The sequence below is a fragment of the Podarcis gaigeae genome, assembly GCF_964106915.1.
Source record: "Podarcis gaigeae genome assembly, chromosome: 7".
NCBI lineage: Eukaryota > Metazoa > Chordata > Lepidosauria > Squamata > Lacertidae > Podarcis > Podarcis gaigeae.
Genome location: NC_139683.1, coordinates 41,364,400 through 41,377,709, shown reverse-complemented (window position 1 = coordinate 41,377,709; position 13,310 = coordinate 41,364,400). Strand labels below are relative to the sequence as shown.

Sequence of the window (13,310 nt, the reverse complement as noted above, 5' to 3'; positions counted from 1 at the left end):
ATGTGTATTGCCCTTGGGTTCTAATGCCTCTTGCTTGCCTGGATAGAAGATGGGAAGACCATGGGGGTATATGTATGGATAATTCTGAATTGTGTGGCTGGAGCATAGCCTCCACTGGAATATAACCACAATGAAAGGGTGTAAAAAAGGGTTAAAAGTCCCTCCACTGCTCAGCCTGATTTTTGCTTCTGGCCCTGATCACCAGTCCAGCATGCAGTCTCTGGAAGATTGCCCACAGGGGAATGTAGGCTTTGGGCTGAAGAAGATCCCCCTCCTCAGTCTTTGTGGATAGTGCATGTGGGCTGGAGCAGTAAACAGTTGCTGAAAGTATAAGCTTGCAATGGAGGAGGAAGCGGGTAAGAAACTGGGAAACTGTGTTAGAAAATGCAAAATATATGGATTTTCTATTTGGTTCTTAAGCAATGAAGATTCGTAGCAAATAAAGAATAAGCATGGGAAGGATTAAAAGGTTGCTGTTTTTAACTCAGTGGAAAATGGGGTTGGTTTTTTATTTGTTTGTTTTTGTTGTGTTCAGCATGGAACTAGCTCATTAAAAAGTTATATCGGAAGGGATGGGGAACCTGTGTCCCTTCAGATGATGTTGGGACTGCATTATCCCTGACTATTGGCCATGCTGGCAGGAGATGATGGGAGCTTGAGCTCAACAATATTTGTGGGGCCAGACATCTCCTAACCTGGTTCTACCAGTGGCCAACATGAGTTTAGTGAAGCTGGGTTTTTGAGGGCTCGGGCAGGCACCATGAACTCTCTGAGGTTTTTGTTTTCGTTGGCTGATCACAACACCATAGCAAACCTTGCTTTGGAATGTCCTCTGAGTTTCCAAAGTTGATTGTGACACGGAAAGCAGGCTGGATATCCCATTCCTTTGGATCCTGGTCTATATTTTATTCTAGATTGGTGGCACCAGCATTAGATGAAACACTAGCAGTGGTTGCTGTGTGGTGTAGGAAAGGGGAAACCACGTCCACATAAAAGCTACATGAATATAGATCTAAAATGTGTTTTACTGCACTGTAGTTTAATTACACTCTCTAGGTTGTTAAGCTTACAGGGGGTAAGGAGACCTCTGAACATAAAGCTTTGCTTCGCTTCACAGGTTCAAGAAGAAATTTAAGGAATGACTTGCTGGTAGCAGCAGATTCAATCACCAACACTATGTCTTCTCTGGTGAAAGAACTGAACTCAGGTCTGATTATTTAAAAGCAGAATTAATATTTAACCATTCAACACTCTTTTTAAAAAACCATAATGTTTATAGACTACAAAAAGAGATGTACAGTATGTTATGTAGAAGGTGTTTTTAATATGTAAGGAGAAAGGTGTGGCAAATTCTGTTGAAGACAGTCGCCCCCATCCAAGCTAACTAGAGTGCAACACTAAGAGTTTCTCTCTCCCACTCACTCACACACAAAATCATTTTTTTACTCTTGAAGCAGAGTTGCATAGTTTAACGCTACATGGGTAACAAAAGAGAGCCCAAACTCTGTAGTGTTTTGCATAAGAAGGTTTGGCAGCAACCCATTGTTAGAGCTGTGGCACTGTGGTACCCATGCTGACCCCTTCATTGGTTAAAGGGAATCAGCATGGGGATTGGCCTAATCCCTGTGTAGTTAAGGGATGTCAAGGTGCACTAAATAATCACACCTGCTACACAATAAATGATCTCTGTGCATGAGTATCAGCACTACATGAGTAAAGTAAGCAAACTAACTGTATGTAACTGGTGTGTTTATAGCCATTTAGGATGGTGGTATAAAGTCGGTCTGTGTTAGAAACATGAGAGAAACTTCCTAGAGTTCATGTAACCATAGTACCATTGGTGCCTTTCTTCCCACAGAAGTTGGAAGTGAGACAGAGAGTAATGTGGATTCTGAGTTTGGTCGGACTCATTTTGATGACCTTGTTCCATCGCCAACTTCTGAAAAGGCTTTCCTTGCACAGATTCATGCCCGGAAGCCAGGATACCTTCACAGTGCAGCTGCCTCTGGCACCATCCGCAGTGATATGTGGGTAACTCCTTGTGCTCTTTATCTCTCTTTCCTTATTAAATAATATATATTCCATATTGTCTTCAATAAACCATCTCTGAAGCTAAGCAAATGTGGTATGTACATGTAATATGGAGTTGCTCTCTTAACCAAATATTAGGCCAAGAATAGCAATGAGGGCTATTGTGCTTAAATCCATTTTATGAATCTCACAGCCTTCAAAAGAAAAACAATTATGCAGTGATTTTAACTTGGAAATTCAGCACTAAAGCAAATAAATGTAGAAACTATTTGTTTTCAAGGCAGAGCCCTTTACTAGGAGATGAATTTAGCAATTGCTGACCTCCAGCTAGAGGAAAATAATGTTTCCAGTGGATATTGTTACAGTATATGTTTGTGGGGTGGTAGGCTGTAGACCTGGGCCCCCTTCTAATTCCTGAGGTATCCAGGCTAGCTTCTTGGTGAGGTGATAGCCTAAGTCACGGGCCTTTAAGGGAACAGGGGAAATGGCTCAGAAATTAGCCTCCTCTTCCCATTCCACATAACAAAAACTGCTCTTGAAATTTTGTTACTCCTAATCCTTACAAACTGCTGGCCCTTATTGGTTCACAGAGTAGACAAAAACAGCAGTTGCACAGTCCATGCTGCTGACATTCTGCACGCACTGTGACCTGGTTCACATGTAATGCTGAGCCAAACCATGGCTAAGCATGAATGAGCAGGTACTTAACAGTAGAAATCATGTCCACTTTGCCCCTAGTCTTGCTCAAACCCATGACCCTGAGATTAAAAGTCTCATGCTCTACCAACTGAGCTATCCCTTCAGTCTGTATGTATAGAGGACGCAAAAACAGGTTGCACCCCCAGCAGGGTCCCTGTAATGCATGGCCCCTTCCTCTGCTCTGCCTTCTATTTACGTATGTTAGACCTTAATTAAAAGCCATGACTGGAATTTAGCTTCTAATAAATTATCCCAAATGAATCTCTTATTTACACTCTTCCTCAAGTGTTTTGGTTTTTTATTTATTTCAACTGTGTCAGACCAGCACAGCTACCTACCTGAATCAAGTGTCAAGTGTTCTGCATTTTTTTGCTCAGTTTCGATCTTTATACATACACCATTTAAGCAGGTGGATTTGCAGTAGGACAAAGCCATTCTAGCTGCAGGGGGAAAGTCAGTCCCTACCAAGACAATCTAAACCTAATTTCTGTATACAGAATTTCCAATGTTGCCTTACCTCCCATTTACAAAACAGTCTTTCGCAATGTAGAATATGACATTTGCAGAACTTTGCTTCGTCTCGGATTCAGAGAGAAATTCTGCATATCAGTTATGCCAAAGCATTAAAGACATACTGATGAGTCACAAATGTAGGAAAAATACATACCGATACATGCCTATGCCTTATATCCTCTATTCAGGTACATGGTGAAGACTTTTTAAAAACTTTAGCAGGCATCTTAAGTTAGCCTTTTTTACTTTATGTTTAGTTTTAACTGATTTTATCTTTGTATCTTTTTTGTAATCGCATTGTGCACAGCTTAAAAACTATAGTGTTAAGTGGTATTTCAGTTGCTGAAATACAGTAAATAAAAAAAGTAAAGTAGGAGATGTCCTGATTAAAGAATTGTTTGTGATTTCTTTAAATATGCATGTTTTAATTCAATTAATCAGAAGTTTAAGCTGCAATTCTAAGTGTGGTTACTAGGGAGTAAGCTTTACTGACAAAGTGGGACTTACCTCCAAGTAAACATACATAGGATTGCACTGTTAAATCAACTAACACTGTGCAAAAGAATCCTAAGCATGTTTAATCAAGCATATTCTTGGTTTACTGCTCATTGTTTGGGGGAGACAAACCGCAAGCCTGGGTTAATACATACTGCTAAGCCAAACTCTGACTTTGCTTTGGGTAGCGCAGAAGCAGTGAGTTTCTTTCGACAACTCAGTTGGTGGCATGCAGCTGAGAAATTTTGTGGAAAGAATAAGGCACCCATGATCTTAGCTCTGAGTACCTGAACGCTTGCTCATTCATGCTTAGCCACAGTTTGGCTTAATGTTATGTGCTAACTGGGCTAGTGAGTGTGCTTTAGAGAAAGCAGTGCTTATCTTTCTCCCCAGGGTACTTCCTGTGTTCTCGGCTGTGAATTCCTAGCCAGACCAGAATCATAAACACAGTTCTGACATAGATGGCTACGTTATCTCCTTCCCAGATTATACCATTTCAGACTGCAGGTGTTGAGGGTCATATTGTAATTCTCATATGTTGTCTCTTCAAAGCGAGAGAGAGAAGACTCCCTGCCAGTAGAAATCTATCATATTTCTAGTTTACAACACACAGATAGTATTTATTTATTATGTGAGGAAGCAAATGCAGCCTCCAAATTTTAGGCTGACATGGTGCAGTCTAGGAATTCATTTTTCATTTCAGAACAGTAGTCAGGGTCTAGCATACAGTAATTATCCCCAAAGGCACTGCAAGTAGGAATCTCTCTGTGAATGAACAGATCCATTTGAAAGATGAAATGTGAATGTGTAAACAAATAAGTCCTCTGTTTTGAAAGAATATACAGTATATGGAGTTTTTAAGAAATACACAAAACAGAACTTGCCTTTCAGAGTTCATGAAGAAAACACAATGAGTCTTCTGAATGTTAGCATTTTAAAAATTTTAGGAAGCTATTTATTAATAATTGTCTTTAGGGTTACAGAAGATGGAGACCCTTACGTTAGAGCAGATGATGAGAACTATGAAAATGACTCTGTTCGCCAGCTAGAGCATGAGCTCAAGATGGAGGAATATTTGAAACAAAAGCTGCAGGATGAAGCTTATCAGGTAAAAATAAAAAGAGAGCTCAGCAGAGTATCTAGGTAAAATTAGAATCCACAAATGACACTGTGCTGGATTCTGTTTTGGTTGGATCTCAAATGTGTTCTCTGTAGAACTGAGGCGTCAGATTCCAACTAGTATTATATTCATTCATGTTTCTATGTGTGAGTAATCAGGAAGTGCTGTAGGTATTGAACTGAACAAGGCTGACATTAACCTCAACAGGCTGTTAGTTGATGCATCACAAATGCTAATAGCATTCTCTGTCAACAATGTGCTTTGCCAACTGTTTTTACTGATTTGCAATAGAGTGGTGCTTGGCTCACGTGTGCATGTTTGGCACTTATTAGCTGGAGAATAGAGTGAAGATTTGCATGTGTAAATGAGCCATCACTGATTTAATCTCTGAAGGTTGACCTTCCATGTTATCCATCGCCAGCTCAAAGAATGTGCTCAACAGAGCAACACAATCAAGTTTTGAGTAATGAAGTAATGAGAAACGAAGTGATGATATGCATATGGAAACCAGCTCTATATGTTATTTCATTCAAAGAAAGTTAGGCTGTGGCCCTTCTGCATTAAGGGGCTCTTATTATAAAAGTGAATCTCAAGAGTCATAGAATCATAGAGTTGGAAGAGACCACAAGGGTCATCGAGTCCAACCCCCTGCCAAGCAGGAAACACCATCAGAGCACTCCTGACACATGGTTGTCAAGTATACATACATACAAACAAACAAACAAAAATGAAAAAAGGAACAGCAGACAGGTAGTCCAGTCCTGTGGTCTATGTAAATTTATGTTTAAGTTACCAAAACATCTAAGTAGCAGATGTATATTCCTTGCATATCACTTCTCATAGAAGATATCTCCTAGAATCATAGAGTTAGAAGGGACCCTGAGGACCACCTTGGCACTGCTGGAATATGCAGCTGTCCTTTAAGGGAATCAAACCTGCAACCTTGGCGTTGTTGGCCCTATGTTCTAACCAACTGACCGATCCAACCTGTAAAATGATTGCCACTATGCCAAAGCGGAGCTAGCTGGAATCCTGTGCCCCTCCCAGCACTGTACAAAAATGCAGCCATAGCAGTACGAAAGAGGCACTATCGCCATGGCCACTCCCCCACCGGGAAGTTACCAGTGGTGGAGCACTAGGTTTGCTTGCTGACAGTCCCAAGATCAGTCCCTGGCATATCCAGGTAAGGCTAGGAAAGACTCCTGCCTGAAACCCTGAAGAGCTGCTGCTTCCAGTCAGTACAATGATAATATTGATCTCAATGGACCAATGGCCTGACTCTGTGTAAGGCTGCTTCTTATGTTTCCTATTTTCCCCTAGCAACTCTGTTGCTACCTACTAATTATAACATCGCTCCCGACATGGCTGTAACTATGCATCGCATAAAGCAATTGCCATGGAATGATAGCACAAAAACTGTGATAGCATCACATTATGAGCACATTGTCAGGAACAGACCACGCTGCTGCTTCCTGTGCAGCTGTTGCCATATCCCAGGGATTACAATGAAAGCAACCCATCCTTGCCCTGACATAAGATAGTTCATAGAAATCCTCTTGTTAGCCACCAGGCATAAATCAAGGAAAGGATTGTATCATAGGCTGCAGTCCTTGGCCTAGTTAGATCCCTTGAAGATAGTGTTCCAGGTACATGTGCAAGGGCGGATCTGCTATGAAACAAATGAAGCTTAAGATTCAGGGCCCCTGATCACAGAGGGACTCCAGAAGAAACTTTAGTCTGCATTGTTTAAAAATTGTGGGTCTAGTAGACTCAATTTGATTAATTTTTTGTTGTACATATTTCAACAATCCCAAAGTTTGATAATCAGTAGCATGGATGTTGTAAAGGTATGATGATCTGTTGTGAAACAATCCCATTGAAGAAGATAACAATAGTTACCTAGACCTCAATGCTGCTTCTAGCTTCAGGGCCCCCAAAATTTACATTCGCCACTGTATATGTGCATAGAAAATTACTTTATAAATGAACAGTTGACTGGTTTGAACTTACATGAACCTTGCCTGTCAAAGAAATCACATTCCTTTTATACTACAAGGCACTAAACTATATAAGGTCTAGGCACAAGAATTAGAAGAGAGTATTCCTTTCCTCTCTGCTCTGGTGCTTGTAGTAAATGACCTTTGTATTCAGAAGAACAGCAGCCTTCTTACAGGATCACCTGGCATGCAAACCTCCTTCCTTATAAATGTGTAGTGTTACCGCTCTTGAACACTCGCTCACCTTTCTTGTCCACTGCTGTCTCCAGAATGCTACGCTGGTTTGGCTGCTCACATCTTCAGTTTTCACTCTCTTTTTATTCATAGGTCAGCTTGCAAGGATGAGTAACTAGTATCACTCTCCTCTCAAGTAAGTATTCTGTTAGTCTAGATCTCTGGTCAGCAGGTGGTTTTACAGGCAGGATGAACTGGTTGTGTGTGAAGGAGAGAACTGTTCAAGCCCAAAGTGGACTGTTGCCAAATTCAGACATCCTTCTCTTCCCTCCTCTCCTTTCCGCTACCTAGAATTGGGCACAAAGACTAGTGTGTAGCACGAGTTCTCCTACCGCTAGATCCTCCTATTGCTGGCATGTTCCTGTGGGTCTCCCTTTCCTATTCTCTTGCTTTTTTACTTTGTAATGCAACTGGCAAGGCAAGCAGGGGCTTAAGTGAGACAAGTTTCTGCGTTTGTTTGTGTACTTCAGTTGCTCCACACCAAGAGTCTGCCTCCCATATTTTTCCTCTCCATTAAGAAACCGAGAGAGGCTAGCAGTTTTGGAACCTATGGCACCCCTCAAGGACCAGACTGAACCCATGCACTGCCAGTTTCTGACCTTTAGTCTAGTACAGAGGTGCTCAAACTCCCCCCCCCCCCCCCGACCACTTGAAAATTGTTGATGGTATCGGTGGATCACTTAATGATTTTTGTTCCTGTTGTAGCAATTGTAACATCTGTGTTAGATGTTATATGAATGTTAATAGTATTTTTAGTACTTCTTTTCTTTCTTGTATTTTATTTTATTGCATTGCATTGCATTGCATTACAGTTTCCATTACATAGCATATAAGAAAGAAAAGAGGCAATTAAAATGCAATTAAAAATCAATATGGATATTTAGTATCAGCATCTGAATAAAGATGGCCCACCTGAATGAAGCTCATAGACCATAGTTTAGGAACACCTAGTCTAGTGGAATGATTTCATCTGAAAGTTGGCACTTTTAAATTTAAGTGCCATCTAAAACACATGCTCAACCTTGCAGGTTGCTACATGCATTAACTAGTCAATTCAAGCCATCACTCAGAATTATCCCCAGTTATAATTTTCTAATTTGCAGGTTTTAATTTGCTGCCTTCAAAGGTGCTTTTAATGTATTTCTATCCCACCTGTCCTTCAAAGAGCTGAAGGTATTATGCACAGTACACGCCCCCCTCTTTCCCTTCAAAAACACCCTTGTGAAATAGGTTAGGCTGAGAGTTGGGGACTGGTGCAAGGCCACCCAATTAGCTTAATGGCTGAGTGGCAACTTGAAGCTGGTTCTTGCAAGTCCTAAACCAACATTCTGTTCATTGCAGCACACTGGCTCTCCCACATACAGACTATTTCCATGTGGTAGTTATGCATATTACAGAAATTATAGAAATGATAGTTTCTATAGAAATTAGCATTTCTGCAGCAGAACTCGAGCAATGTGTACAGCTCAATATGTTCTTGTACACCTCCATGCTTTTACTCCACCTGTACATTATAAGTGCCAAGTCACAACCTATGCTTGCTGAGCAGTACTGGTAAAGTTACCAACCTGAAGAGGAGTGTATCATATTGTTAAGGTAAAACTGTCATCCCAGGATATCAGATGTACTATCCCTAAGTAACAAGATGAATGATATGGAACCCGGCCCAATACCAATGTTCGTATTTAGATTCAACTGATTTCAGTTTAGAAATGTGCCATCTGGATTCAATCAAACTGGCCACTACTATGATTTGTAAAAATGTGTTATCTATCATATGCCAGCAACAGCTTGCTATACTTTTGAAAACATTATGTAAATAGTGTTACAAGATTTTAGGTGGCAAAGATACAGTTGGTGATTGCTTATGGCAGAATTTGTTTTAAAAAATAACCTGCAAGGTTGTGTTTTTATACTGTACTTTATCCTGCATTACACCAGGCACCTTTAATACTGAAGGACAAATTCTAACATTCTTTTAAAAAGAATTGTACCAATACACCCTCTAATAGCAACATAAGATTGTTCTAAAAGGTTTGCTGAGCATCACTTTGTGGCTTATAATGTAAAACAAATACACACTTTTCTCTGTTTCAGGAAGCTTAAAATTAATTTCACGAGTCCAAAATTCAGTTGCATGGTCCAGTCTATAGAAAATTTGTCAAATTTAAGTCTCTTCAAAGTCTCTGAACAGAGAGAGCCAGGCTGCATTTACCCATGCACAACCCATTTATCTACTGCAATGCATTGTATGTGGGGCTGCCTTTGAAAAGCAGGATACTGTCCTTAAATTTTATGTGTGTGTAGGGGTGTGTGTGTGTGTGTGTGCATGCGTGCAGGAACTCCATGTATGTCATGGATCAGAGAAGGGCTGTGTATTTTTAATACGTCTTCCCCTCCCCCTGCACTGCCAATATGCATTATGCAAGCTTGACAGTATATTATATATATTGACAGGAAAGCTGCAGTCAAATGGACAATGAAAGTGACAGAAGAAAGGAGGAGGAGGAGGAGGAGGAGGAGGAGGAGGAGGAGGAGGAGGAGGAGGAGGAGGAGGAGGAAGAGGAGAGCTGCACTCAGACAGATGACAGAGAGAGCCTGGCTGCCAGCTTTACAGAAGAAGCAGAACAACACATGCAGCCCCTCTGACATAAGATAACCAACTAGTTTTGAAGACTGTAGCACAGTATTTTTGTTCTACCAGTTGTAGTTTGTAGGTGTTTGTTTTGAAGAGAAAAAAAAGACTTTTTATTTAAAGCTAACTTATATCAGCTACATTCTATGTAACATGGCTCATTACTGGTGAAGAACACAGGCTGAAACAAAATGCCATTATTACAGTTAATGGCAGTACTAACAAAACACTTAAGCCCTTTGCACATAATGTTGAACCTCTTCAGTTTACAATGACAATATTAATATACTGTTTATATTAGGAGTTTGATTTCTGAATAGTTTGAGATTTTAGAACACTTTCCTACACTGTACATTGTTTTTCCACAGAGGAAATTTTAAAAGCTACAAATGATGCATTTAACACTGAATGAATATACTCCTGAGTGTACATATTTATAGCCCAGACGCTAGACTATGGCTGCAATCCTCCAGCAAGCTGTATGTGCTGAATCCCGCCAGTATCTGTGGGACTTCAATGCACATGTCCAGCTGCAGGATTGCAGACTTAGATTGCAATTTGTTTTACAGTCTTTCTGCAAAAAAGAAACGAAAAAAGACTTGTACAAAATGCACTAAGAAGTATCTCTATGATTTAGGGCTACTACATAACTTAGGAATGTTTTCTTTCAAAGTAATCTAACAAATCAGCCATAGAAGTTAGTGTAAATATTTTCTTTTCAAATAGATATCATATACAAAAGGCAACATTCAAATGATATAGAATCTAGTTTTTAAAATCAGCACAGATCTTCTTAAAACTGTGAACTATGTTTTGAAATACTCGTTGCTAAAGCTGTTTATAAACCACAGGTGCCATAAAATCCCTAAACTAACTCACGTTAACATATAATCTTTCATAGTATTGTTTAATAGCTGTTTTAGAACTTTAGTAAGCATGTGTTCTTTCACATTTCTCCATCCTTCATATCCTGTTTGTTGAGGCCTTCAGCTTTAAATGTACAGGCTTTAAAAGTGCGCTTGCAACTATTTTATTTTATTTCTGAATGTGCATTGCCTTAGCCAGCCACCAGATGTTCTGCATGCATTCTTGGAAATGTGTAATGAGACTTTCTTTCAGGACTGAATGGGGATACTAAGTAGATCTATGAAAAACACAGAGGGGAGTACAGTCCTTCTACTAACTATATGAAGTTACAAAGGTGTCTCTTTGAGTAACACTTAACATCCTATTTCAACTATATAACAGGGAGGAGAGAGACCATTGGCCTTTGCATCCATCTGGATTATAAAGGGGGGGGGGCAGTTGCAATGAGATTTCCCAGCCATTGGTATGCATTGAGTTAGCCAGTAGCAACTCACACCAATGATATTTTAGCTAGGAATAAAACATTAAGTAAGCTGGAAATTTCTAGGGTTCCACTAAGGTTTTGAATACATGGCACAGCAATTCTAATAGTGGATGTCAGTTTGGAAAGGGGTCAGTTTTATAAATCCCGTGTTTCATGGAAACATCGTAGAAAATGTCCTATCATTAACCATTATAAAGCTTCTCCCAAAGAGCTACTACAGAGTTTGTCCAAATTAGAAGTTTTATCCCTCTTCTGATTCTACTGGAAATAAGGATTGGACAAACTTACTTGGGTTAAAAATAGTTACTAGTACTTTTCACAGATGCATGAAATCATTGCTACCACTGGCCACCTTCCTCCTTGTGTATGTTTCAGCATTGTCTCTATGTAGTCAAATCACACAAGTCAGACAACTGCAGAATATAAAATATGTTTACATAGAGACACTCCCTAACCCAACATTTGCAATAAATAATCCTTACTCCTGTTCATATCTGCCAACAGGTAGATACATCACAGGTTATACATAACCTGTGACCACTTACCTCTCCTGTACCCTTCTCTCAGGAACCAGAACTCTACTAGTGCCTAGCACTCAGCAGATAAAACCACTACAGTGTTAAGAAATCTTGCTGACACGTCGCTCAGGATTCCAGTCAGGTGTTTCCTGAAGAGAGACAAACTGGACCAGAACACAGCTCTGTCTGAATGACCCAAATCCAGTCGCATAATTGCAGTTGGGAGTAATAACCACGTTGCTTTAAAACATTTTATTTGCACACCTATAGTGCATGTAAGATCCATGCATGAGTCTTACATTTCAAGGTTTATGTAGCACTATTGCCGTCTTCATTCTCTCAGCCTGGTTTCAGCACATAACCCCCAAGCAGTGCTCTAGGTGGCCTGTTATGCTCCGGAACTCTAAGATTAAGCACTTTTTAATTTGCCTCTCCACAAAGAAAAACCTCGTTTTACAATATTACCCAGCTCTTGAGCTGGTAGTGGCCCAGCAAGGACAGTAGTTCCCCCAGTTTCTCTGCAGCATGTGTTGCGTAGGGAGTGCCACCATCTATCCAATGCTACCATCCAACCAACCAACCTCCAAGGCCATCGGTCATTATAATGCATCTTTAAATAAAGATGTACATCTGATAAAGTTCCACAGATGTTATTTTGTGACCAGACCACATTTTCAATTCCTGGATTTTATTTGTGCTGTTCGGGCCTCCATTAGTTGGATTTTATGTGTGGGTGCCCCATTTAAACATTATGCACAGGTGTGGGTGTCTGGTGGGACAGATATGCCTAGAGGGTGACACCGGAAGGCATCACCTCCCACAAAACCGACACACATGCCCATGTAGGAAAGTCGTCAAATGAAAGTTTTGTCCCAAATGGGTCTATGTTTTAGCCCACTCAGTCCTCATCTATTTGTTTAACTTGGTTTGGATTGTGAACATTAAAGTTACAGAAAGGGTTGAACTGGCCTTTTATAAAAAAAAATCTGGCCAGTTACTGCAGCCCAAAACTCCTGTTATGGATTGTCAGTGGAAAGGTAGTGAAGAGAGAGGAATGAGAATGTGAAGAGGAATATGATTCTTGAATGTTGAAAGAAAAGATGGAGAATAGATTCTCTGTAAGTAGTAATGTTAACTAAAAACTGCATTAAAAGGTGTGTGGCCTTTGTTGTGATAATATGTATTTTCTTATATGCATGAGACAAAATGTTGCATCATTATTTAGCACAGATGTCTGCCTTTACTTTAATCATCTTCTCCCATCTTTATTAGTTTCTTGGAATTGCTGTAGATATTTATTGTAAATACTGCAACCTCAGGTTGCAACAGTTAGGTTGGTTCAATTCAGTGAAAGGAGCCTTGAACAACGAACACGCAGCTGTGTCCTGAGAAGAGAGGGCATCTTACTTGTGAACCAAAAATGTATGAAGAGTTACATCTTGAGGCTACTGTCTGATGTTTTTAACTACTGTTATTTCACACCAGTCCAGACAGACTCACACTACAAATTTTACATTGTTCATTGGTATTGTAAACAGAACTATTATTGTATGGGGTTTTTTTGTATTGTTGTTAAGTATTGTTTTGTGTGTGCGTGCGTGTGTTCAAACCTACTGGGGACATGTTATATTTTGAAGTGATTAAACTATTTAATTGTGTGTCTATATTTTGGAATGGAATTATTTCTTCATTAAAAAATAATAATTTTTAAAAGTAA

The 13,310-nt window shown here is 39.9% G+C and overlaps 1 protein-coding gene across 47 annotated transcripts in view; it reads left to right on the top strand.

The window, feature by feature from the left end:
- Positions 1–13,310, top strand: part of DTNA (dystrobrevin alpha) — a 186,851-nt gene extending 173,541 nt beyond the window's left edge. For 45 of the 47 annotated variants that reach the window (XM_083747629.1, XM_083747660.1, XM_083747635.1 and 42 more), the window contains 4 exons: positions 1,118–1,207; positions 1,859–2,027; positions 4,714–4,846; positions 9,547–13,310. In XM_083747629.1, coding sequence (XP_083603755.1) covers positions 1,118–1,207; positions 1,859–2,027; positions 4,714–4,846; positions 9,547–9,738 — 584 coding nt within the window. In that variant the 3' untranslated portion in view covers positions 9,739–13,310. Of the gene's footprint in view, positions 1–1,117; positions 1,208–1,858; positions 2,028–4,713; positions 4,847–7,182; positions 7,226–9,546 lie in introns of all 47 variants that reach the window. The other 2 variants (XM_083747653.1, XM_083747665.1) reach the window with 2 other exon arrangements.